The 26739-nt window shown below is 47.6% G+C and overlaps 2 protein-coding genes across 22 annotated transcripts in view; one reads left to right on the top strand and one right to left on the bottom strand.

The window, feature by feature from the left end:
- The window catches only part of LOC133750551 (paired immunoglobulin-like type 2 receptor alpha), a 35955-nt gene extending 33900 nt beyond the window's left edge, over window positions 1–2055 (top strand). Inside the window, exons 4-7 of the mRNA XM_062180122.1 lie at window positions 568–598; window positions 1482–1531; window positions 1783–1814; window positions 1930–2055. Coding sequence (XP_062036106.1) covers window positions 568–598; window positions 1482–1531; window positions 1783–1814; window positions 1930–2055 — 239 coding nt within the window. The remainder of the gene's footprint in view (window positions 1–567; window positions 599–1481; window positions 1532–1782; window positions 1815–1929) is intronic.
- The window catches only part of ZCWPW1 (zinc finger CW-type and PWWP domain containing 1), a 34109-nt gene continuing 9325 nt past the window's right edge, over window positions 1956–26739 (bottom strand). For 5 of the 21 annotated variants that reach the window (XM_062180874.1, XM_062180872.1, XM_062180873.1 and 2 more), the window contains 13 exons: window positions 25403–25490; window positions 24447–24604; window positions 24117–24239; window positions 15228–15344; window positions 14384–14504; window positions 12212–12287; window positions 11233–11337; window positions 8519–8602; window positions 7296–7362; window positions 6806–6903; window positions 5732–5792; window positions 5096–5245; window positions 1956–3225 (listed from right to left, as the gene is read on the bottom strand). In XM_062180874.1, coding sequence (XP_062036858.1) covers window positions 2915–3225; window positions 5096–5245; window positions 5732–5792; window positions 6806–6903; window positions 7296–7362; window positions 8519–8602; window positions 11233–11337; window positions 12212–12287; window positions 14384–14504; window positions 15228–15344; window positions 24117–24239; window positions 24447–24604; window positions 25403–25490 — 1559 coding nt within the window. In that variant the 3' untranslated portion in view covers window positions 1956–2914. Of the gene's footprint in view, window positions 3226–5095; window positions 5246–5731; window positions 5793–6805; window positions 6904–7295; window positions 7363–8518; window positions 8603–11232; window positions 11338–12211; window positions 12288–14383; window positions 14505–15227; window positions 15345–24116; window positions 24240–24446; window positions 24605–25402; window positions 25878–26739 lie in introns of those variants that run through there. The other 16 variants (XM_062180881.1, XM_062180885.1, XM_062180882.1 and 13 more) reach the window with 12 other exon arrangements.

Raw genomic sequence — 26739 nt, 5'->3', positions numbered from 1 at the left:
TTTTTCACATTCCCAGGTCCTATATTCAAAGAAAGAAATCAGTTGCAGGGCCTGGACGAGGAGTGGGAATGGAGGGGTTTGACTTGGGGGAGTGGCAAGTGCTGTGGTCAGAGGCTGTCTTTGTGCATGAGGAGAGCCCCGAGATGAGGATGGAGGTAGAAAGGACACCCACATGGCAGAGGCCAAATCCTTGGAAACGTCAGACTCTGAGCAGGACGTGGAGGGGACTGGGGACTGGAGAGACAGCATGGGTTTCAGGAGACAGGACCAGCTGGGGGGTGGCATCAGAACATCATGGAGGGACACAGAAGCCTGAGTGACAGAAAAGCCAACTGCATGTGTGCAAACCCCACGCAGAGGGAGAGCACAGGGGCTGCTTCTGCAGGGCACCGGGAGGGGGCAGGGAGGACATGTGTGGTCTGGCTTCAGAGTGCCCACTGGGTACCAGCTGCTCCCAGCTACACTGCTGCCCTGGCACCTCTGAGCAGTCTCAGGGCGGGACACTGCAGGGAAGGCAGGTGGAGTGGCCATACGTGTGACATTGATGCGCCCTTGGTCCTCCCACAGGTCGGCCGGCCACAGTCAAAACCCCAGCCAGGTGAGTGCTTGGACTCCTAGGGGCGGGTGGGGTGGGTCCTGGTTTGAGAAACAGGGAGCTAGCAGCCTTGTACAAAGCCCCCAACGTGATTCACAGCCCGTCTCGAGGCCCCAACTCACCAGGTCCGTGTCTTCCTCTCTCTCGGACAAGCCGGGCTGTTGACCTCCTCAGCCTCCGTCCTGCTGTCTCTCTCCGTCTCAGAACCTCTTCCCAGATGCAGCGCTCTTCCACGTGTCCCTCTTCTTTCTTGCTCTCTGCCCAGGCTGTCCTTTGCCCACGGTGCACTCCACAGGGGACCCATGTATGCTCTGCCTGCGGTTCCTCTGAGCCTGTCTTTTCTCTAAAGCACCGGCAGTCTCTGCCTCCCTGCCCTCTGCCAGCCCCACCTCTCCCGTCCTCCTCACCTCCACCTCTCCTTTTTCTCCTGCCCCTTCCTGCCATCACTGTATTTTCCCTGCTGGAAGCCCCTCTCCCTGCTGTGTCTTTCCAGCTGTCTCCTCCGGCCCTTTTCCGCGCAGGAACCAGGCTGAGTCCCTGCCCAGAGAACCTGGTGTCATTCCCCCATCTTCGCCGAGGCAGGGCTCACAGAGGCAGAGAACAGGGGTTGACCCTTCCTTCCTCTGCCTCCCTTCTGTGTCTCCCCACTACCAGCATCTTCCCCAGAATATCACCTCCAGTCAGCACTGGGGGACCTCTGCCAGGCCACCCCACAAACTGCCTCGATTCCTCCTCCAGGCAGCCTCCTTCTGAAAGCCCCAAACCATAGCACTCACCCTGAGGCCAGGCCAGGCTGCAGGATGCCTGCAAGGACAGCCAGGCCCTGTATGTGTCTCACCTCTGCTCTGCCCAGACTACCTAGTCCCGCTCTCCTACCCCCATACAGGGAACACTTACAACACACTGAGGAGAAATATGAGAATATTGGGAATAAAGGTAAGTCCTTACCCCTGGCCTTCCTTAGTGTCTGCCCTCAGCCCTTCCTTCCTCCCCAAACACCTCCCCACACGGGTGCCCCTCTCAACACTGTCCCCATTACCCTTCCTCACCCCAGCCCTCCTGTGTGATCCCGACCTAGCAGGAAGGTGCTCGGTGCTTCCTGAGCCCTTTGAGTGCTAGGGCCCTGCCCATCTCTCCACCGTGGCTGTCACACCACACGATCTCCACACTCCTTATTTCTTTTCTAGGACGACTTACAGAACCCACACCCGACCTCAAGGTAAGCTGCTCAGGAGTTTGAAGGAGATTAAGGGAATCTTGGGAAAGGTTGAGTGGAGGGAACGGAAGGTGCCCCACCTCTGCAGTCTCATCCTTTCTCGTTCTGCTCTTGCCAGGATGACAGCATCACCTATGCCTCCCTTGCATTCTCCAGTCCAACCTCGCTGAGAGCACCTCTCCACCACCCTTCCTGTAGCAGTCCCCAAGAAGAGACCTTGTACTCTGTCTTAAACACCAAATGAGTGGGACCGAATGACGTCATCCTTAGAGGAAACTACACACCCACGAGGAAGCATCACAGCTGCCACCAACAACAGAGGCCACAAATAGATGACTCAGACATGAGCAGGTGTCAAAGGCCACAAAGGAACCGAGGCAAACAGACACTGCCCCTTCACTTCTTGGCCATTTCCCACAAAAATAAACATGCAGAGAACTTGCCTGAAGACATCTAAGGAGAAAATGAACCACCTTCAACTTCAGTCTCTCCCACCAAAAACAAACTCCAATACACAGACCACACCCAAGACCCCTCCTCCAGAACTTTCCTTCAGCGACTGCCTCAGGCCACAGCACACAAATCCCGACACTGCTAGCCTTCCCAGAACCCAAGGCCTGCCCTGGCTCTGACCCTAATCGTCTCTCCCCCTAACCGTCAGCACTGTGACATGTGCTCCGTGTGTCACCATACTGAGGCACTACAAGAAAGCCCAGGTGGATGCTGTGCTCACTGGGGCATGGAAAGAAGAACCAGGTGGCTAAAGGCTGCACAGGCCTTGGAGCTGAGCCAGCATCTGAACCTGGACCTGCCCTTTGTGAGGGTCTCCCAGGACTCACTGCCCTCCCCAGACTCCTGTACTGTGCAGAGTCTACACCAGAAACCACAATGTGCTATGGGGAACACGGGAGAAGAAAAGAGCCAAACCCACCTGTGGTTAGACACAAACCAAATCCAAGGCATCAGTAACCTGCTTTATTAACACACAAACTGCATGATCATGACTTGAACCTTCTAGCCAGTTAACAGCTCAACATTTGTCCATGTCTCAGGACCCCACTGAACAACCTTCCTCCTGGCTCCAGGGAGGCAAGAGAACACAGCTACTCCTCGAAGAGGGCCATGAACTCCTCTTCACTGTCTCTGTGCTGAGGCTCCTCTCTCTCTTCTGGTTCTTTCCCATTATCTTCCATGAGTTGCTCCAGGTCCAAGTCACTGGAGACTTCATCTTCAGGAGGGAGAATTTCAGCCTCCCGAGCTGCTGGCTCCTGGAGTCTGGGTCTTTTCCCCAGCGAGGGACAGGCCCCCCCTTGCATTTGTGGGGTCAGGCCCTTGGGCACTGTTCTAACTTCTTCCTCAGCCAAACTGGTTGCTGAGGCCTTGCTTTGGGGAGCTTTAAATTTTTTCTTAGGGCCTAAATGAGAAGGTGACAAAGTTGAAAGTCCTTTTAGGTCAGTCTATACTGACCTTTTATAAGTCAAACTCCTAAATTCCTATTTCTAAGAAATATCTGAAAAGATTGCCTTTCAAAGTACAAAGAATGTGGGTTGTCAAGCCATGGTAATGCCACCGTCTGCAGTGCCAGCATCCCATATGGGTGCCAGTTCAAGTCTCAGCTGCTCTACTTCTAATCCAGCTCTCTGTTATGGCCCAGGAAAGCAATAGAAGACGGCCCAAGTCCTTAGGCCCTTGCCGCCAGCATGGGAGACTCAGAGGAGCTCTTGGCTCTGGCCACTGTGGCCATTTGGTGAGTCAACCAGTGGATGGAAGACTTTCTCTCTATCTCTCTTTAACTGCATTTCAAATAATTAAAAAAAAAAAAAAACACCTTTTGAGTCTGTTTCCTTATCTTTAAAGTGGCAAATATCCAGTCACAGAGCTACTGAAATAATTAAAAAGGAAAAAGCACAGAAGTATGCCTCTAGCCAGCTCAATAGACATTGGTTCTCTCGAGGCAGGCATTGTGATGGAGTGAGTTAAACTGCCACTTAGGATGCCCACATCCCATACTTGGGTGCTTGTCCTAGTTCCAGCTACTCCGCTTCCAGCCCAGCTTCCTGTTAATGTGTCCTGGGAAGCAGCAAATGATGGCTCAGGTGTCTCGGTTCCTACCACCCATGTGGGAGACCCAGATGGATTTTCGGGCTCCTGGCTTCAGCCTGGCTCTGTCTCAGCTATTGCAGGTATTTGGGGTAAAACCATAAGCAGTTAAAATATCTCTCCTGATCTCTCTCTCTCTCCCACACACACACACACACACACACACACTTGGCCTTTCAAGTTGATTAAAAAATAAACATTTTTTTTAAAAGTAAAAAACAGGAAAAAAGAACATTAGTTCTCTGGTCCCATCCATCCTCTGTCCCTACATCAAATCAAATCAATAACCACTAGGTTTCCATAGAGTGTGCTGGGTACAATCTGAGAATTGCCCTTTCATTCTAATTTCTTTTTTTTTTTTTTTTTTTTTGACAGGCAGAGTGGATAGTGAGAGAGAGAGAGAGACAGAGAGAAAGGTCTTCCTTTTTGCCGTTCGTTCACCCTCCAATGGCCGCCGCAGTAGGCGCACTGCGGCCGGCACACCACGCTGATCCAAAGGCAGGAGCCAGGTGCTTCTCCTGGTCTCCCATGGGGTGCAGGGCCCAAGCACTTGGGCCATCCTCCACTGCACTCCCAGGCCACAGCAGAGAGCTGGACTGGAAGAGGAGCAACCCGGACAGAATCCAGCGCCCCAACCAGGACTAGAACCCAGGGTGCCAGCATCGCAGGCGGAGGATTAGCCTGTTAAGCCACGGCGCCGGCCTTCATTCTAATTTCTACTCTTTTTTTTTTTTTGACAGGCAGAGTGGACAGAGTGAGAGAGAGAGAGAGAGAGAGAAAGGGCTTCCTTTGCCACTGGTTCACCCTCCAATGGCCAACGTGGCAGGCGTGCTGCTGCCAGCGCACCGCGCTGATCCGAAGGCAGGAGCCAGGTGCTTCTCCTGGTCTCCCATGGGGTGCAGGGCCCAAGCACTTGGGCCATCCTCCACTGCACTCCTGGCCCATAGCAGAGAGCTGGCCTGGAAGAGGGGCAACCGGGACAGAATCCGGCGCCCCGACCGGGACTAGAACCCGGTGTGCCGGCGCCACTAGGCGGAGGATTAGCCTGTTGAGCCACGGCGCCGGCCTTAATTTCTACTCTTTCTTTAAAATAATTAAAAACTGTAGAACTGTTAAGAAATTATCGAGGGAGGGGAGAGGCAGACAAGGACCTCATTCTCAGTTTCATGGGCCTGAAGTCTGACCTGGCTGATCAGGATCTGAATTCCTTTGGTCTTCTTCCCCTCGCATTATGGGTGTAGAAGGAGCTGTAGATTCACTGTCTAGAGAGCTCTTCATTGTCTTCTTTGGCAGGGTCCCACCTCGTCCATTGGTCATGCCTGCAACAAACTCCACTAACCAACCATGAAAGAAATTCATTAACTTCTAACTCAAGGGCGGATGGGCTCTCCACTTCATCTTAGCCTGCCCCACATCTTCTACTCATTCTCAATCTAGTGAGTTCTCTCTGTGCGTCTAGTTTCCCATTCTCTTTCTCTTCTCTCTCTTCTTCCTCTCCCTCTCCACCTCTCCCTCTCTCCCGTCCCCTGGATTTTCTCCTTTTCTTTCTGGTTCTCCCCAAAGCCTTCCTTCTCCAGGAAGTCATCCTTCTGGGCTAAGAATTTTAACCCTTCCATCTTTTCTAAGATGTTAGAATTCAGTGCACACAAGTGAGGTAGTCACAATTCCTCCTCTGACACTATCAGTCAGTCTTTCCTGTTTCCTCAGGTCTTGGAGCTGAGACAGTCAGTAAGGTGTAGCTACCTGCAGACCCCTGAAGCTGTCTACCTCAGCCCCATCTTAACTGTGAGACGTGTTCCACTTCCATCTGGCTTGCTTACCCTTTGACTTGGGATTTTTTGTTCGTATTTTGGCTTGCTTGGGACTGGGCAAAGTTGGGTCCTGAGGATGGGAGAGAAAATTAGAAAAGGATAAATTAAGTCACATAATCATTTTTAAGAGAGGGATGCTTCAGAATCATGAGTGGCCTTTGAGGAGTCAAATTAGATTCTGTGAACCTGATACAGTTTAAATCTATGACAACACAGATAAAAGTGTGTAGCCACTTCCCCATTCTTTTGGCCTTAGTCAATGCAAGGCTTTATGCATAAGCAAAGGCAAAAAAAGAACACAAGCAAGATAAAAATTGCTGAATTAAAAAAGTTTATATAGGGGCCAGTGTCATGGCTCACTAGGCTAATCCTCTGCCTGCAGCGCCGGCACCCCGGGTTCTAGTCCTGGTTGGGGCGCTGGATTCTGTCCCGGTTGCTCCTTTTCCAGTCCAGCTCTCTGCTGTGGCCCAGGAGTACAGTGGAGGATGGCCCAGGTTCTTGGGCCCTGCAGCCGCATGGGAGACCAGGAGGAAGCACCTGGCTCCTGGCTTCGGATCCACAACGCGCCAGCCGTAGTGGCCACTTGGAGAGTGAACCAATGGAAAAGGAAGACCTTTCTCTCTCTCTCTCTCTCACTGTCTAACTCTGCCTGTCAAAAAAAAATAGGAAAAAAGTTTATATAGATATTTATGTGTTTGTATGTGTATTTATGTATTTTAATATACCTGGAAAGAGATACTAACAAAACAAGTGAATGTTTATCCTAAGTGTCCACATAGGGAAAAAGGAGTAGAGAAGCAACTGACTATTTTCTGAAATTGTTCTAGGAAGAACCAAAGAAACATCATAGACACTGAGATTATTATCAAAAAAGAAGCTTCTACAGATGTGAGAAATAAGCAGAGAAGGGAGCCTGTTTCCCTAGAGACTCCTAGGAGGTGACACCAGATAGCGCGGGCTATCCTGAAGCAGAGACAAGATGTTTCCTTAGCAAATGGAAGTCCATGCTAACCAGATCCTCGCAGTATTGGCCAGAGGAAAACTCCCAGCGCTACCTAAGCCAATATTTAAGGCTAATCTTACCTTTTTCTCTGACTCTGACTCCTCCTCTATCTCCGACTCCTCCTCCCCATCTTTCTCCAAGCAGGACTCTGGGCTGTTAGACTCAGAGGGCCTTAAGTCTGCAACAGAAAACGGGAAAAAAAGACTAAAATATTTATCCAATAAAATTGTTAAGTTAATGGAGCTGATTTCAGAGAATGTGTCTTCTAAATCTGCCTTCAATGTCCAAGTGGTATCTCCACAAAATGTGACCGCAGATTACCACGGTTCTTTCCAAAGTCCATGACTATTCACACACAACCCTCCCTCCCCTCCCCTCTTCCTCCATTCCTCCCTCTAGCCATCTGTCATCCATTCTGAATCCTGGGTCAATGACATTCATAAGAGCCTACTATTTTGGAATCCAGAATGAGGCTGACAACATGGAATACAGAACCAAGGAAAGTGGGGATGCTGCCCGTCTGCAAGAGCCCTGCTGCCCACTCTAGTCCACATCCCTTGCATCTCCTACCTTTCCCTTCCCCACTGCTGTCAGATCCATTGTATCGGCTCTGGAAACCAAACAAGTTAACCCGCTCCTGAGGGAAACAAGAAATAAAGAGCATCATCTGCTACCCAAAGGGCTCTGTCTTCTAAATTTTAGTTACGAAGAAATTTGTATTCATTTCCCATACTAGTTTCACTTGAAATATCACATTAGGTTTATTGCATTTTTATGGATATGTTGTAACTCTGCTCTTTTTCCAGTTTATAATTCAACAAATAATTGGGAAGAAGAAATTCACTGTTTGTTATTCTCCATGCCACCACCAGAATTTGAGAGTAAAAAACTGACTTTATAGGCTGGCGCTGTGGCTCACTTGGTTAATCCTCCACCTGCGGTGCCAGCATCCCATATGGGCACTGGGTTCTAGTCTCGGCTGCTCCTCTTCCAGTCCAGCTCTCTGCTGTGGCCCGGGAGGGCGGTGGAGGATGGCCCAAGTGCTTGGGCCCTGCACCGGCTTGGGAGACCTGGAGGAAGTACCTGGCTCCTGGCTTCGGATCAGCACAGCGCCAGCCATGGCGGCCTTTTGGGGAGTGAACCAATGGAAGGAAGTCCTTTCTGTCTCTCTCTGTCTATAACTCTGTCAAATAAATTTTTTAAAAAACTGACTTTGTAGGGCCAGCACTGTGGGGTAGTAAGCTAGGCCTTTGCCTGCGATGCCAGCATCCCATATGAGTGTCCCTGATGCTCTTCTTCCAATCCAGCTCTCTGCTTTTGGCATGGGAAAGCAGTGGAAAATGGTCCAAGTATTTGGGCTCCTGCACCTGCTTGGGTGACCCTGAAGAGGCTCCTGGCTTCCAGATCTGCTCAGCTCTGGCCATTGCAACCATTTGGGAAGTGAATCAGTGGATGGGAGGTCTGTCTCTCTCACTCTGTAACTCTGCCTCTCAAGTAAATAAATAAAATCTTAAAAAAAAAAAATGACTCCATGAAAGAAAGGTTAGGGCAAATATACCTGATACTGGAGGTTAAACAGGGAGATGGGATGCTCCCTACCACAAACTGTGTCTGTCTAGACAAGACAGGATCTCACTAGACCACAGGTGGAGAGAGGAATCAAGGTAATCTGGTCTGAGAAGAGTCATTCTAAGATAACCACATAATGTGAAGGACGCTGGTTTCCTGCAGCGCTGATCGTTCTGTGCCTGAGACCTAAGAGGAGCAAGAATGTGGTCTCAACACTTTCCCACCTGAATGCCGATCTGTTCTGCCTGTTGAGCCATCATTAGAGCTGCCTCCAGTTTCTGGCTGCAGTCCTTGTTCCTGCACTTTTTCTGAAATGGAAGATTAGTGTCAACTATAAATACTGACTTAAAGGTTAAGAATTAGTAATAAGGGGCCAGTGTTGTGGTGCAGAGGATTAACTGACGCTTCTGACAATGGTATCCATATCAGAGTATCAGTTTGAGTCCCAGCTACTCCACTTCTGATCCAGCTTCTTGCTAATGCACCTGAAAAGGACAGCAGGAGATGGCCCAAATGTCTGGGCCCTTGCCACCCATGTGTGATATCAGGATGGAGCTCCTGGTTCCTGGCTTCAGCTTCACCCAGAGTAAACCAGCAAATGGAAGATCTCTGTCTCTTGCTCTCACTCTATGCTCTGCCTTTAAAAAAAAAAATTTATTTATTTGAAGGGCAGAGTTACAGAGCGAAGGAGAGACAGAGAGGTCTTCCATTTGCTGGTTCACTCCCCAGTTGGCCACAACAGCTCCAGTTGGGCCAGTCCAAAGCCAGGAGCCTCTTTCAGGTCTCCCATATGGGTCCAGTGGCCCAGGCACTTGGGTCATCTCCCACTGCTTTCCCAGGCCATTAACAGGGAGTTGGATCAGAAGTGCAATGGCCAAGGGGCCAGTGTTGTGGCACAGTAGGTTAAAGTCCCAGTCCTATAAGGGTGCCAGTTAAAGTCCTGGCTGCTCCACTTCCAATCCAGCTTCCTACCAATGCACTTGGGAAACCAGCAGAGGATGGCCAAAGTCCTTGGGTCCCTGCACCCATGTGGGAGACCCAGAGAAGCTCTTGGTTCCTGGTTTCAGACCAGCTCAGCTCCAGCCACTGTGGCCATTTGGGGAATGAACAGAGATCTTTCTTCTCTGTAACTCTGCCCTTGAAATAGTCTTTAAAAAAAATTTTTTTTAATAGTAGGAACTATGTTACGGTGCCATGAACTAAGCTGCCTCCTGCAACAACAGCATCTCATGTTAAAGCACGTGTTTAAGAGTCCCAGCTGCTCCCTGCCACCCATGTGGGAACTCCCAACTCCAGGGTTGCAGCTATTTGGGGAGTAAACCAGTAGATGGCAGATCTCTCTTTCTCCCTCCCATTACTCTTTTTTCAAATAAACATAAACACTAAATAATAATAGTTAGTAGTAAATATTAGCGAAGTAACCCCAACATATTGCTACCCACAGATATTATCTTTAATTAGTTCCAGTTGCTGTATTAATCTAATACTGCTTTCCTTAATATTTTGAGCCCAGTCACAGTCCTCCATTCCCCCCATCCCATCCCCAGTAAGCATCACACCAACCTAGAAATATTTCAACCAACCTTCTGGTGCCTTCAAAGCGAGTCCCATGGAAATTTGAGAAGACTGAAGTTCAGGTGACTCCATTTTTAAACTTTCACAAGTTTTTTTTTTTTTTTTTTTTTTTTAAGAGACAGAAACAGAAATCCCATTTCTTGATTCAGTCCCCAAATGCCCACAATTGCCTTTACATGGGTCTTAAGCCAGGAGCTCAATCTAAGTTTCCTCCCATGTGGGTGGCAAGAACCCTACAAGAGCCACCACCACTGTCTCCCAGGGCCTGCATTGGCAGGAAGCTAGAATCAGGAGCAGAAGCCACCAGGCACTCCAGTGTGGGACATGGGCACCTTAACTGCGAGACCAAATGCCCCTCTCACATTTCTTTGGATCCAGATTCTTGATTTAATACTCACTGCTTGATTTCCTTGACCCTGAGCTGTTGGGCCTCTGCTAATTTTAAAGCTGGTAGAACCCAAAGTGACTACAGGAAAGAAATACGAGTTAACCAATCCAGTGGTCTTCATCTAGGAGAGATTCTCCCCCAGCAAACACCTGGAAATATCTGAAGACAACTTTTTTTGGGTCACAACTGGGGCAGGGGACGGGGTAGGGGTGTGAGGTGTTACTGGCTGGATGTGAGCAGAGCTCAGGAATGCTGCTAACTATTATGCAGGGCAGCTCCCAACAACAAAGGACCACCTGGCCCAAAATGTCCACAGCGCTGAAACAGAAACCTGCAGTTAAGCTGGGTCCTCACGTCTGCCACTCTTGCTCTGGCTCAACTCTAAAAGCCTCAGTCTTCAGGGAGGCCCTCTACTCACACGCACAGAAGGACACTGAACAGAATCATTATACCACCATAAGCCTGAAAGAAAAAGAGTCCCGCCGGCGCCGCGGCTCACTAGGCTAATCCTCCGCCTTACGGCGCCGGCACACCGGGTTCTAGTCCCGGTGGGGGCACCGATCCTGTCCCGGTTGCCCCTCTTCCAGGCCAGCTCTCTGCTGTGGCCAGGGAGTGCAGTGGAGGATGGCCCAAGTGCTTGGGCCCTGCACCCCATGGGAGACCAGGAGAAGCACCTGGCTCCTGGCTTCAGATCAGCGTGGTGCGCCAGCTGCAGCGCACCGGCCGCGGCGGCCATTGGAGGGTGAACCAACGGCAAAAGGAAGACCTTTCTCTCTCTCTCTCACTGTCCACTCTGCCTGTCAAAAAAAAAAAAAAAAAAAAAGAGTCCCTTACACATAACATTGTCCTTGGCACACCTGGTTAGACATGGGACTTTTTAACCGCACGCTTTCCTCTGGGAGAAAATCAGGTTAAATAAAGGGCAGCTTTCACTTCCCAGTTCTGAGTCACAACAGACCCTCCGGGTTTGCTCACCACTCCTGCTAGCTCCAGGGACAGCTCCTGGAAGTTCTTTAGCATGTTGACAGGGATCCAAGCACGAGAAACTGTTTCTCCAAAAAATGTCACGTGGTATTTAGACTGAAATAAAAGATGGTCCTGTCAAGGCTCCTGTCCTCTCACCAGAGAAGGTTAGGGGCAAACAGAGGATTCACAGAGAAAGTACTAGGCCTCATACGCTCCCTGAAACCTGACTTACACTGCTATCCCATATGAGCACCGGTTCTAGTTCTGGCTGCCCCACTTCTGATCCAGCTCCCTTAATACACCTGGGAAAGCAGAAGATGGCCCAAGTATTTGGGTCCCTGCCACCGCTGTGGGAGTCCCAGATCAGTTTCAGGTTCCTGGCTTCAGCCTAGCCCAGAGTCATCACAGCCATTTGAGATAAACCAGCTGATCAAAGATGTCTCTTTTTCTCCCTCTCAACTATTTCAAATAAATAAATATTTAAAAACAAAAACAAAAACAAAATGGGACCAGTGTTGTAGAGGCAGGTTAAGACACTGCCTGTAGCACCGGCTTCCCATATGGTCACTGGTTCAAGTTCTGGCTACTCCACTGCTGATCCAGCTCGGAAAAAGAGGACGGCCCAGTTCTGGGGCCCTGCACCCACATGGTAGACCCAGATGAGGCTCCTGGATTCGGTCTGGCCCAGACCTGGCCTTGTAGCCATCTGGGGAGTGAACCAACAAATGGAAGACTTCTCTAACTCTCTCTGCCTCTGCCTCTCTGTAATCCTGCCTTTCAAATCAATAAATATTGGAAGGGAAAAAAATGCCCTTGCAATGGATATTTAATGATATGTAAGCCAGCTTCCTTCTATGTGTGAGCACTTATCTCTGTGTTTGTTCTCCTATGTAAGTATCTGCTTCCACACGTGTCCACTGGCTGCATCTGTTTCTAATTCTATTAGGATGGGTCTGCTCATTACTTTAGCCTACACCAGGACACTTACCGGCAGGGAGTCAAGTTGAGAGGCAAAAAGAAAATATTCCCCCAGGTCAGGATCAGATTCTATCATGCCTGGCCACCTGGAGAAGACAGATAGGTATAGTGAGTTGAAGAAAGGGGGCTAGATAGAGTACAGTTTCATCATGGAGAGAAAATGGCAATACATTTGGCAAGCAAAGGATCCAAAAGACAGATTCCCATCCCCTGCCTGTCAGTACCCTCCAGTGGTCACTACCAAAGAACAAACCAAAAACCTTTTAATAAAGTTGTTATCCTTCTGGGCTCTCCCACAACCCTGGGAACAAAATCTTCTAATGAGGAATATCTCCAAAGGAAGAAACTATTGACCCCTCCTCATTTTCTTTACTTTGCATGTCTGTCTCATCTCAATGGAAAAAATGTCTTAGAAGTGGGTGTTTGGCACAGCTGTTAAGATACCCTTTGGGGCCGGCACCGTGGCTCAACAGGCTAATCCTCCGCCTAGTGGCGCTGGCACACCGGGTTCTAGTCCCAGTCGGGGCACCAGATTCTATCCCGGTTGCCCCTCTTCCAGGCCAGCTCTCTGCTGTGGCCAGGGAGTGCAGTGGAGGATGGCCCAAGTGCTTGGGCCCTGCACCCCATGGGAGACCAGGAGAAGCACCTGGCTCCTGCCTTTGGATCAGCGTGGTGCACCGGCCGCAGCGCACCGGCCGCGGCGGCCATTGGAGGGTGAACCAACGGCAAAAGGAAGACCTTTCTCTCTGTCTCTCTGTCCACTCTGCCTGTCAAAAAAAAAAAAAGATACCCTTTGGGACACCCGCACCCCATATGATTGCCTTGATTTGAGTCCTGGCTCCACCTCAGATTCCAGCTTCCTACTATGTGAACCTTGGTAGGCAGCAAGTGATATTTCAAATAATGCACCCACATGAGAAACTTGGATTGAGGTCTGGGCTCCTGGTTTCAGTCTGGTCCAGACCTGGCTGTTAAAGAAATCTGGGGGGGCAGCGCCCTGGCCTGAAGCACCGGCATCCATGTGGGCGCCAGTTTGAGACCCAGCTGCTCCACTTCCTGTCCAGCTCTCTGCTATGGCCTGGGAAAACAGTAGAAGATGGCCCAAGTCCTTGGACCCCGGAACCCACATGGGAGACCTGGAGGAAGCTCCTGGCTCTGGATCAGCGCAGCTCCGGCTGTTGCGGCCAACTGGAGATTGAACCAGCGGATGGAAGATCTCTCTCTCTCTCTCTCTCTCTCTCTCTCTCTCTCTCTCTCTCTCTGCCTCTCTGCCTCTCTCTCTCTCTCTCTCTCTCTCTCTCTCTCTCTCTGCCTCTCTCTCTCTCTGCCTCTCTCTCTCTCTGCCTCTCCTCTCTGTGTAACCCTGACTTTCAAATAAAATAATCTTTAAAAAAATAAATCTGGGGAGTGAACCAACAGATGAAAGATCTCTGTGTATGTGTGCATACATAGGTGAGAGTTTGTGTGTATGACTACATTTCAAATAAATATTTTTTAAAGTCCTGATCTGTGGGAATTCCTCAAACTAAAGCCATTTTGGACCTAAATATGGCTTCCTGGGTTTAGAGAAGAAAAAGGGAGGGGGGATGCTGGCATCACAGCACAACAGCATAGGCCATCACTTGTGATGCCTACATCTTATATCCAGAGCATCAGTTCACAGTCCCAGCTGCCCTGCTTCTGATCCAGCCCTCTGTTAATGTGCCTGGGAAGGCAGATGATGGCTCAAGTACTTGGGCTCCTGACACCCACTCTTTGCTTTAGCCTAGCCCAGACCTCACTGTTGCAGCCATTTGGGAAATGAACCAGCTGATTGAAGATCTGTGTATGTGCATGTGTGTGTGTTTCCATCTGTCTCTACCTCTCTCTGTTGTTCTGCCTTTCAAATAAATACATAACAAATTGTTTTTGACACTTTAAATCTACCCTCCTCTTCCTACTCACTCAGGGTAGCATGTCAGATCTGTTTTTCCAAGAAGATACCATCTCCACCAGGAATCCTCTGGCAAAGATGCTTCTGCAAAGCCTCTAAGCTTGGTACTTTATCTCCACCTATGCCCACCCTCAGCCCCCAGCAACCCTTTCTATTTGTAAGGCAAGTACTATTTACATCACAAAAGCTTTCCATTTCCTTCCCTCCCTCTCTCTACCAAGGATACTCTATGTCATCACGGTGCCCTACCAGGGGTAACCATACTGCTTAGCCCAGATGATGGATCCTGGAATGTAGGTGGCATAGGCCACTTCACTCTCACACCCCGTCCAGGTCTCCTCAGGAATATCACAGCTATTATACTTCGAGTCTGCCAGAGAGAGAAGGAATGAAAGGGTGGGAAGAGGCTCATAAGGTGAAAATCCAGATGAGGATGTAGGGAAGAAGGAACTGGTATAGGGCCAAAGGGGTGCCTGGGGAAGGAGAATGGAAGAATCAAGACCAATGGGGGATGCAACTGCAGCCAGGAGGAAGACAGCATCCTGAAAATGGTCCACAGAAAGAGATCCCAAACTCCTGCCAACATCGCACAGCACCTGACTCTGCTTCCATCCAGGAACAGCATGAAAGGAGTTTCTCTGAACTGTTCTCTCTCCTGTTAAGTAATCAGGATGCAGCAGATCATCACTATCTCTTACAAGCAGTTTTAAACATACTAGAATCCTAGATTTACAGGATCTCTTGCACCTGCCTTTCCCCCACATAGCCTAATCCCTCCCTATCCACCAACCCAACCCCAATATTCTAATCAAGACTGAACAGATCAGAGCCAAGCTGCAGAAAATGGACGTGCTCAGCACAGCCCTTTAGATTCCAGGCCCCTCTTCACAACAGAACTGCAGCTGTCCTCCTCCAGCCCTCTCTGCCCCAAGTCATTACCACATGGCAGCAAGATCCTTCCTCTCTCCCAGTGACTTACAAGAACCCCTAGAGTGCTGACTGCACTTACATCATGGTTAATCTAAAGGGTATGTGCAGGGAAAGAACAGGGAGGAACAAGAAAACATGACAAAAACATTTCCACCCTTTCTACCTGTATTCTGATCACAGGACCAATTATCTGGAAGAACTGACGGGTCGATATTCCCATGCAGCCGCCTCCATTTCTCACAGTTTGAGGAGGAACACTGGACCCAAACTAGATATTGACCTATATCAGGGGAAAAAAAAACTGAGATAAGAGGCAGGCAGTCAGCTCAGCAGTGCAGACACAGGTTAAGATGCCTGCATCCCAGGTCAGAATGCCTGAATTATCCCTGGTTCCCGATTCCAGCTTCCTGCTAATGCAAACCCTAGGAGACAGCAGTGATGGCTCAAGTAACTGGGTTCCTGACACCCACAGAGACCTGGACTGAGTTCCCAGTTCCTGGCTTCGGCCCAGTCCCAACCATGGCAGGTATTTGGGGAAGTGAACCAGTAGATGGGCTCTCTCCTCTCCCCCCACCTCCCCCTTCGCCTCCCTTTTTTACTCTCAAATAAATAAATTTTTTTTTGACAGAGTGGATAGTGAGAGAGAGACAGAGAGAAAGGTCTTCCTTTGCCGTTGGTTCACCCTCCAATGGCCGCCGCGGCCGGTGCGCTGCGGCCGGCACACCGCGCTGATCCGAAGGCAGGAGCCAGGTGCTTCTCCTGGTCTCCCATGGGGTACAGGGCCCAAGGACTTGGGCCATCCTCCACTGCACTCCTGGGCCACAGCAGAGAGCTGGCCTGGAAGAGGGGCAACTGGACAGATTCTGGCGCCCCGACCGGGACTAGAACCCAGTGTGCCGGTGCCACAAGGCGGAGGATTAGCCTAGTGAGCCGCGGCGCCAGCCAATAAAATGTTAAGACTGAAATAAGAGACTTATACATATACTTTTCCTTCTTGAATCCAATCATAATCAATAAAAATTTCCCACGACCCAGAATCACATCTCCATAGAAACTAATGTAACCCCTAATTTACAAGGAAAACAAAGGCTCAGAGAAATTAACTAATGCTGAAAATCAGTTTAACTTGGTGACAGTGCTGAGCTTAAAACTCAAGTCTCGGGGCCGGTGCTGTGGTGCAGTGGGTTAATGCCCTGGCCTGAAGTGCTGGCATCCCATATGGGCGCCAGTTCTGGTCCCGGCTGCTCCTCTTCCAGTCCAGCTCTCTGCTATGGCCTGGGAAAGCAGTAGAGAGCCCAAGTCCTTGGGCCCCTGCACCCCCATGGGAGACCTGGAGGAAGCTCCTGGCTCCTGGCTCCTGATTGGTGCAGCTCCAGCCATTGCAGCCATCTGGGGAGTGAACCATTGGACAGAAGACTTCTCTCTCTCTCTCTCTCTCTCTTTGCCTCTTCCTCTCTCTGTATAACTGACTTTCAAATAAATAAGTAAATCTTAAAAAAAAAAAAAACTCAAGTCTCACATCTCCATCTTTATCCTATACTGGGCAAAAGGGAGTGTTTCTGCTATTTGCAGCTCTCAAACAAAAAGGTTGCCTGGCAGGTTTTCAGATAGGGTCTCGTCCTCTGCTGGCACACACTACTGAAAAGTTCTTTAAAGCATCTCTTGTGTGCATCTAGAGTTCTTAATCCATATCCTGATGAGCAAATCACCAAGCTGCGACCAGTGGGATTATCCTCCTCCAAAAGACACAGATCTAGGTCTACGGTTTGTCCATCAATAATTCACTTTGAGACCTGCTCGAAGAATAAGCCTTCCTCAAATTCACTTCCTTCTAAACTCCCAACCCTACTCTGTACCTTCACCTCTCCTAAGCTGACCCCATTTCCTACACACCCTCTCAAACTCGTCCACTATGCTCTCTGAACTTCCAGACTTGAACAAATGTCCATGTATCCTCAGACTCCTCACTGAACCTCTCCCTTCCTTTTGAAGCCTCGAGACCCACCAAGAACACTACCCCTAACAGATTCCACAAACCTACAAACACCACAGCTTTTGAGCTCTTTTCTTGAACCCCTCCTCAATGAGTCTCAGGACAGAAAGCGGGGCCAGCATCATTCTTACTTCCTGATTCCTCTACTCCCCTCCTCCTACAAAAATTCTTCCTCCCTTAAGGTCCATGCCATGAGCCTTGACCACCTTCTCATCTCCCTTGTAAAGATGTTAGCATCTGGTTCAGTCTTCTCCTTTGCATACCCTGCCTTTATTCCAGATGACCACTGCCTCCATAGGAATACCTCACAAAGCACCTCCTTTCTACAGAACCTTAACCTTTTCCTTCAGGCTACCCAGCAACCCACACCCACTTGCGCATGCCCTACCCAGTCATTTGCAGGAAATGTGCACCCTGTGAGCCTCTCATCCAAACCTCCACTCTGATTAAAAAAAAAAAAAAAGCCCCATTCTCCCACCTCACTTACTGCTAACGTCCACTTTATCTGGTTCTCCAGTTCGCCTCCTACCCTCGCCTTCTTCACCTTGCATACTCAGCTTCACTTCTGTGACATTTTCTTAGGCTCATCTGTAGACACCTTCAACTCCCTTTCCCTCTGTCCTTCTGCCCACCCAAACCTGGAATTAATTCACTCTTCCCTGCCAGTGCTTACACTCATGCAGTTGACACTTGTTAGAGAGCCAGGCACATAAGTATCACAATATCACAGTTACCACAACTAACATCAACCAATGTTTTTCTAGTATTTCACCCTCCCACTGTCAAATTTTACATTAAATCTCCCTCCAATAAAGAAAGTCCTCAACCCACTGAAATCTTCCCTCAGAAGAAAAAGGTGACTTACATGCAGGTCCTTTCAAAATATCACATATCATGGGCCAGTTTCTAAATTACTTTATCCTGAAGAACAAACTACTGGTTGGCAATGCTCTATCAGTCTGAAAGAACATTTGCCAGTGACAGTGTTGGCTGATTATAGAGGTGGCCTAGTAAGACTTTTAGAAAAAAAGAGTGGAAAAAGGACTAGAGACTATAAGCTCATACAGATCAATGACAATATAAATACAATCAATACAAATCAATCTTAAGGAGGAAGAAAAGAAAAATCAGAAGAGGCCAATATTGTGGGCACAGCAGGTTAAGCTGCTGCTTGTGATGCTGGCATCTCATGCTGGAGTGCTAGTTCAAGTCCCAGCTACTCCACTTCTGACCCAGCTCCCTGGTAGTGTGCCTGGGAAAGCAAGGGATGATGGCCTAAGTACTCGGGCCCCTGCCACCCACATGGGAGACCAGGATGGAGTTTTGGGCTCCTGGCTTTCACCTTGCCCAGCCCTGGTTGCTATGGCCATTTAGGGAGTGAACCAGAAGATGAAAAATTCTCTCTCCTCTCTTCTCTCATGTGCTGCCTTCCAAATACATAAATAAATCTTAAAGAGGAAAAATAAAGTTCATACAGATCAGTAAAATCAATGGCTGGTTGTGAAAGTAGAGTAATTTTAAGAAAATGAGTTGGGAAAAATCACCCTAATGATATGGAAATGGATATTTATGGCTTAGGATGAAATTTCCAACAATAGAATCATGCGGCTTTTTTAAGTTTCCTTTCAAGTAACTCACAGGAGAAGACACTGTGCTCTGGAAAACTGCTGGATGTTCACACATGTGGCCTATAATAATGAAGACGATGTCACAGACACATTAAGAACATTCGAATCAACTACTTAATCTGGAAATACCAGTTTCCTAGGTTCTGTAACGCCTCATTTTCCTGCCCCCCAGTCTCATCTTCCTGGTAGCACCTGCCTCAGATTCCTTTGCTGGGTATTCCACCTAATCTCTAAATACTGAGGCTCCAAAGCCTCACACCACACTTTCTCCTGAGGCAAGCTCAGCCACTCCCACAGCTCTGAAATCCATGTTCAGTCCAGCCCTGATGGCATACAGCTTTTTGACATCTCTAATTGGATGTCACACAAAAGCCTGAAACCTAATGCTTGATCTCATCCCACAGATTAGTTCTCCCACACTTTCCCACCTCCTTTCATGTAACTGCTCAAGCCTGATGTCAACCATCTTTGACATTCTCTCCTCCCTGTACTCACCTCCCCCCACCCAATATCTAATTCATTACCAAGTTCTGACACTTTTATCTCCAATATATATCTTATAACCTTCTACGGGGCTGGTGCTGTGGTATAATGGGTAAAGCTGCCGCCCAGAGGGATGACAACCTACACAGGCTCCAGTTTGAGTCCTAGCAGCTCCACTTCCAATATAGCTCTCTGCTATACTCTGGGAAGGCAGTAGAAGATGGCCCAAGTCCTTGGGCTCCTGCACCCACAAGGGAGACCCAGAAGTTCCTGGCTTCAGATCGGCCTAGCTCCAGCCATTGTAGCCATTTAGGGAGTGAACCAGCAGATTGAAGACTTTCTCTCTCTCTGTAGCTCCACCTTTCAAGTAAATAAATAAATCTAAAAGAAAAAAAAATTCTACTTGTCTCTCTCCCCTTTCATAATCCTAATCCAAGGCACCAAGATACCTAATCCTAGTATTAACATCTTAACTGGTCTGCTCTTCTCCCCATCCTCCATTCTCCAATTAACCATCAAAGGGTGCCTTTAAACATTAGAGAATGTCACTGCCTAGCTAAAACCCACCTGGCTTTCATGGATTTCAGGGTGGCTTCCCACTGCACTTCCATTTATCCAGAGCCACTTCCCGATCTTGCCTCCCCTTGCTTTTTGAATTCCATTCACACCAGCTTTCTTTTAGTACTGGGAATATACTGAACTTTACCCACCTAAACTTCTTTCCCTACTTTTCATTTGGATAATATCATTTCCTTAGAGATGCATTCCCTGACTGACACAATCTTACTTAGGAAATCTACAATTTCCTCTCATTAGACTCTGTTCTTTTCCTTAAAGGTATTTAATGCAAACTGTATCCATTGGATATTCCTCTTTATACTTCTACTCCAGGAGGATCTCTTAGCAACTGTAAGAAACAGGAAGAATGATTCATTTGTAGCAGGAAACAGAAAAATTCACTACAATCACAATTGAACTCACAAGCACCACCTAGCGAGCAAACCCTTATCTGCCTATCCAAAATCCAGTCTTTTTAAGAATGCTGAGGGCCGGCGCCTTGGCTCAATAGGCTAATCCTCCACCTTGCGGCGCCGGCACACCGGGTTCTAGTCTTGGTCAGGGCGCCGGATTCTGTCCCGGTTGCCCCTCTTCCAGGCCAGCTCTCTGCTGTGGCCCGGGAGTGCAGTGGAGGATGGCTGAGAAATATGGGAGATATAGCAACAACAATCGAATGACACCAATTCGATAAAACTGGAAATCGAATCAATGGGGTCTGCAGTATCCCAAAAGTTTTCAACAGACACATATGAGATCATATAGTCACATAAAGCCAAAGAAAAAAACACTTAGTTCTTGATTCTACTCAGAATCTCCCTTAGGGTGATCTGAGCTTCAGACCATCTGACTGTACAAATTAAGACTTATACTTCCAGTTTTTGTTACCATATCATTACAACAAGAGGAATGGTTCAAAGACATGGACTATCTTATTTGCATAAGATAATTTTCTTCCAAGTATGTGCAAACCATACTATTCATTCTACAATCAAAACTATATAGGGCTGGGCCGGCGTCGCGGCTCACTAGGCTAATCCTCCGCCTTGCAGCGCCGGCACACTGGGTTCTAGTCCCGGTCGGGGCACCAATCTTGTCCCGGTTGCCCCTCTTCCAGGCCAGCTCTCTGCTGTGGCCAGGGAGTGCAGTGGAGGATGGCCCAAGTCCTTGGGCCCTGCACCCCATGGGAGACCAGGAGAAGCACCTGGCTCCTGCCATCGGATCAGCGCGGTGCGCCGGCCACAGCACGCTACCGCGGTGGCCATTGGAGGGTGAACCAACGGCAAAAGGAAGACCTTTCTCTTTGTCTCTCTCTCTCACTGTCCACTCTGCCTGTCAAAAATTTAAAAAAAAAAAAAAAAACTATATAGGGCTGGCATTTGGTACAGCAGTTAAGATGTTACTTGGAATGCCCACATCTCGCATCAGAGTGCCTTGGGAGGTAGCAGGTGGTAACTCAAGTAGTTAGGTCCCTGTCACCCATGTAAGAGATTTAGATTGAGTTCTTGGTCCCCAGGGATTCAAGGAGTAGACTAGAGGATGTGAAGCTTCTCTCTCTGCCTCTTAAATAACTACAAACACATACACACACACACACACACACGACACTAGCTCATCTTTTCACTATTCCTCATACTTCTAGTTCTGATTTTTCATATTATTTTTGGTTTTGTGCAAGCCTGTTTTCTCCAAGATTATTTTCTATTAGTATTGAACACACTAATGTACTTGTATGATCTACTTTATTTCATACCATAAAATATCCCAAAGTCATCTTGGTTATTTCATATATTCCTTATCTAACACACTGAAACTATAAATTCTATGAAGGAAAGGTTACCTATTTTCTTTACCATTGTATTTCTAGCACCTAGTATAATGCTTGGCACATAATAAAGGAACTAATAACTGTTGCTGAAAAAATAAAGGAGCAAGTGCTTCACCTAATGATTAAGACACCTACGTTCCATATCAGAGTTCTTGGGTTCATTGCCAGACGCTGGCTCCTAACTCCAGCTTCCTCCAATGCAGGTGCTGGGAGACAGCAGTGATGGCTCAAGTAATTGGGTTCCTGCCATCCACATGGGAGACCTGAACTGCATTTCCAGCCTCTGGCTCTAGCTCTAGCCCTAGCCCAGCCCTGGCCTTTGTGGGCATTTGGGGAGTGAACCAATAGATAAGAAATCTCTCAAATAAATAAATAAATAAATCCATACATATCCTTAACCTCTCTCCATCCAATATCAATGTCCTTCTTTTTGGTGAATAAATCTTCTAAATCTCCCAATCTTTTATAATTTCTCCCTTTCAGAAATAATTTTCCCTGAGTAAATAAATATATACAGAGCTCTATTTCCAATTTTTTGAAAATATCTATTATTTTCATCTACATGAAAGACAGAACAACAGAGGGGAAGGAAGGAGGGGAAGCAGAAGGGCAGGGAAAAAGGGAAGGGGAGAAAGAAGGAAGAAGAGGGAGAGGGAGGGGAGGGAGGGAGGGGAGGGAGGGGAGAGCTATGGGTGCCCCATCTGTTGGTACACTCCCCAAATACTTTCAAGAGCCAGGCCTAAGTCAGGCCAAATGCAGGAACTCAAAACTCCACCTGGGTCTCACATGTAGGTGACAGGGTTCCAAACCCCTGGGCCATCATCTGCTGTTTCCCAGGATGCATTAATATGAAGCTGAATCAGAAGCAGAGCAAGGGCCACTACCTGCAGTGCCAGCATCCCATATGGGTGTCAGTTCGAGTCCCAGCTGCTCCACTTTGATCCAGTTCTCTGCTATAGCCTGGGAAAGCAGTGGAGGATGGCCCAAGTTCTTGGGCCCCTGCACCTGCATGGGAGACTTGGAAGAAGCTCTTGGCTTCAGATTGGTGCAGCTCTGTCCATTGTGGCCAACTGGGGAGTGAAACAGCAGATGGAAGACCCCCCTCTCTCTCTGCCTCTAGTTCTCTGTGTGTAAGTCTTTCAAATAAATAAATAAATCTTAAAAGGGAGGGGGCGGTGCTGCGACATAGCAGGTGAAGCCGCCACCTGCAGTGCTGGCATCCCATATGGGTGCTAGTTGGAGTCTCAGCTGCTCTACTTCCAATCAAACTCTCTGCTATGGCCTGGGAAAGCAATGGAAGATGGCCCAAGTCCTTGGGCCCCTGCATCCTCATGGGACACCTGGAAGAAGCTCCTGGCTCCTGGCTTCAGATCGGCACAGCTCTGGCCGTTGCAGCCAAATGAGGAGTGAGAGAGCAGATAGAAGACATCTCTGTCTCTTTCTGCCTCTCCGTCTCTCTCAATGTAACTCTAACTTTCAAATAAATGAACAAATCTTAAAAAAAAAAAAAAGAACTGAAAGCCACAAGGCATTTTGGAACTGCGTTTAAAAAAAATTTAAAAAAAGCAGACCAGCTGGGATTCAAATCGGCATTCCCTGGGATTCAACCAGCAATCCAATGATCCAATGTGGGACACAGCATCCCAAGCAGTGGCTTAACCATTTGTCATTATGCCTGCCCCAAGGCTCTCTCTTTTAAAAACAAAGTTCTAAAAGAAAAATCCCAGATGGGTGTTGTGGTGCAGTGGGTTAAGCCACAACTTGGGACACTTGCTCCTCAATTCAGAGTGCTGGTTCAAGTCCCAGTTACTCCATGCTTCCAGTCTAGCTTCCTGCTACTGTACCTGGGAAGCAGTGGATGATAGCCTACATGGGAGACCCAGATGGAATTTGTCTCCTGGCTTCAGCTTGGTCCAGTCCTGGCTGCTGCAGGCATTTGGGAGTGAACAAGAGGAAAGAAGATCTGTCTCTCTCTCCCTCTCTCTCTGCCTTTCAAATAAAAATTAAATCTTTAATTAAAAAAGTAAAAGCCCTTCCCTCAATTCTATATTCTCTTTTATGCATCTTGCTTTTCACAAACTAACTGAAAAAGTGTTTACTCTCCAAACAATCAACTATGACCTACCATTCACCCTTGCTGATCAAAACAGTAGCTGCAACCAAGACCCTAAGGGCTTCCTAATTGTGATATCCTTGAGCATTTTCAAAGTTTAACCCACTACCGCAGCATTTGGCATAGCTAAGCAGTCCTTTCTTATTCTCCCCTCCCCTGGCATCTGTGATAACACATGCTAATTTTTCTTCTTTCTCATATTTTAGTTTTGTTCCTGGGTACCATCTAAAATGCCTCATACTTAGTAGGCACCAGACAACTATGGATTTTATGAATAGATAACTGAACATCAAAATATTTGTCTCTTCCTCAGACCATAGCATATCCTCTAACAAGCAGTTATGAGACATCAAGTATAGTCGTTGTGTAGTTTCTAATATTTTAACCCTTGCCTCTCTCTTTCATCACAATTTTCAGCTCAAGTAGGTTTTCCAAACTACGGCTAAACTCACCAAAACCACTTTTATCTTCTTTTTGCTTGCCCCTGATCTGAGAAAGGTCTTTAATCATTTTCTTTGGTTGGTCTGTCTGTCTGTGCTCATGTCCACCTTGGACTCTCTCCACTTGCTCATCTTCTGTGAATATAAAACAGAATGTTGTGGGATGGGGATATAAACAAGAGAATGTTTGTAGACAATAGAGGATAAAGAAGAAATAAGAATCATAGCCTAGTAGTTTCAAGTGTTGAATTTAAAACTCTCAGTATACCTACCATCCCATTCCCCTAATTTCCTGGACTAAGTACTTACATCAGGCATCAACATATATCTATCTATACTCACGGGCTTCCTTCTTTCTTTTGCTTAAACACGGCCTACTCAGTTTCTTCTCAGATGGTGCAGGATCTGGCTGGCCTCGCTTAGATGCCCTTGACTCAGGAACAACTTCATCTTCCTGAGGGGCTGAAATCTCTGGAGTATGAATTACCATCATCCTCTCTCTAAACATGAGATTTTTTAAAATGAAATGATAAACATGAGCAATTTTCAGTACCATTCTTTTGAAAGAGTCCAACAGTAAAAGGAATACAACTTGGCTTAGACGCCCTCATCTCAGGGACCAACTTAATCTTCTCTAGGGACTAAAATCTCCGGAGTATGAATTACTATAACCCTCTCTTGGGAAATGAGATTTTTTTTTTTTAAGGGAAAGGGTTTATTGGGGAAAACCCAGCAGACCGGAGGGAAGGGGCAAAGAGGGAAAGGCAGAGTAAGAGAGAAAGAGGAGAGAGGAGAGGAGAGAGGGGAATAAGAGAAGAGGAGGCTAGAGAGAGTGGGCAAGAGAGCAGAGAAGAGAGACAAGAGGAAGAGAGGAGAGCAGACGAGAGGAAGAGAGGAGAGCAGACGAGAGGAAGAGAGGAGAGCAGACGAGAGGAAGAGAGGAGAGCAGACGAGAGGAAGAGAGGAGAACAGACGAGAGGGAGAGAGGAGAGCAGACGAGAGGGAGAGAGGAGAGCAGACGATTTATTTTTAATGAAAAGGTAAAAAGGAGTAATTTCTAATACTCTTCTTTTGAAATAACCCAATGCTAAAAGAAATATAGTAGAACCCAAGATTCTCTAAGGCCACTTGAGATCACTCTGTCCATCACTTAATTTTTCCCCAACTTAAATCAGTATCTTTCCTGAACTGAGAAAAATGCACAGAAATAGGACACATGACTATACACCAGAAAGGATCATCATTAACCAATGTTAAGTCCACCCTGTGTTCCACTTGCCTCACTGGGATACACTTACCCATCAGCAGTATCATTACCAGTAGAAGCAACGATTCCTGGCACTTTGTCTGATTGGGTACATACTACTAGCTGGGCACAGGAAGACTCTGAAAAATGAAAGTCAGATCCTATCCCTTTCCCAAAAAATATCTATAAGCAGAGAAGCAATACAAGAAAACAGTAACTCCACTATACCCTAATTAGAGTTTTCATTACAATATCTCCTCCCCTTTGCCTGGAAGAGCTTATCTTTGGCCTTCTGTCATGCCATAGAATTTTATTTTTAATATTTAGAAGACTATTATTTATTTGAGAGGCAGAGAGACAGAAACAGAGATCTTTTCTCCACTGGTTTACTCTTCAAATGCTTGCAGCAGCAAGGGCTAGGCCAGGCAAAAGCCAGAAGACCAGAACTCAAGCTGGGGCACGTGGGGGAGGGTCTCAAGCACCTGAGCCCTTACCTGCTGCCTCCCAGGGTGCACATGAATAGGCAGCTGGAATTGGAAATGGAGGTGAAACTCAAACCAGGCACTCTGATATGGATGTGGACATCCAAAGTGGCACCACTGCCATCAGATGCCTGCCACATATACAACTTTTTTTAAAAAGATTGATTGATTTGAAAGGAAGAGTTATAGAGAGGCAGAGGCAGAAGTAGTGAGAGAGAAGTCTTCTGATGGCTCACTCTCCAAATAACAGCAACAGCCAGAGTTGAGCCGATCCGAAGCCAGGAGCCAGAAACTTCTTCCAGGTCTCTCACGCTGGTGCAGTGGCCCAAGCACTTGGCCTGCTCTCCGGGGCTACAGCAGAGAGCTGGATCAGAAGAGCAGCAGCCAGGACTTGGACCAGTGCCCATAAGGAATGCTGGCACCCCACCTGCTGCACAACAGTGCTGACCCCTAACTTTAAATTTTTACATTTTCAGGGAAAAATTATAATTTCTTTTTTTCATGCATCCCTTTCCAGATTGATCTACATCATTCCAAAATATGATAATGTATACCTAAAAAAATCATATGTACTGTTTTTTTTTAAATTTGTTCATCAAACTCAGAACTCAGAGTAGCAGCACACCTAAGACCATCCATTCATCTCATGCCCTATGGAGGTCTCAAGGCCTACACTACAAAATTCTTAATTCTAAAATCAGATCCCTGGGCATACTAAAGAACAATGTTAAAAACAGAAATATACAAGAATAAAGCAGGGCCAGCACTGTGGCATAGCAGGTAAAGCTGCTGCCTGCCATGCCGGCATTCCATATGGGCACTGGTTTGAGTCCTGGCTGCTCTACTTCCAATCCAGCTCTCTGCTATGGCCTGGGAACGCAGTAGAAGATGGTCCAAGTGCTTGGGC

This window comes from Lepus europaeus, chromosome 21 (genome assembly GCF_033115175.1).
Source record: "Lepus europaeus isolate LE1 chromosome 21, mLepTim1.pri, whole genome shotgun sequence".
In the NCBI taxonomy this organism is placed as follows: domain Eukaryota; kingdom Metazoa; phylum Chordata; class Mammalia; order Lagomorpha; family Leporidae; genus Lepus; species Lepus europaeus.
Note: the sequence above shows the minus strand (reverse complement) of the source record. Positions and strands in the feature narration are given on the sequence as shown.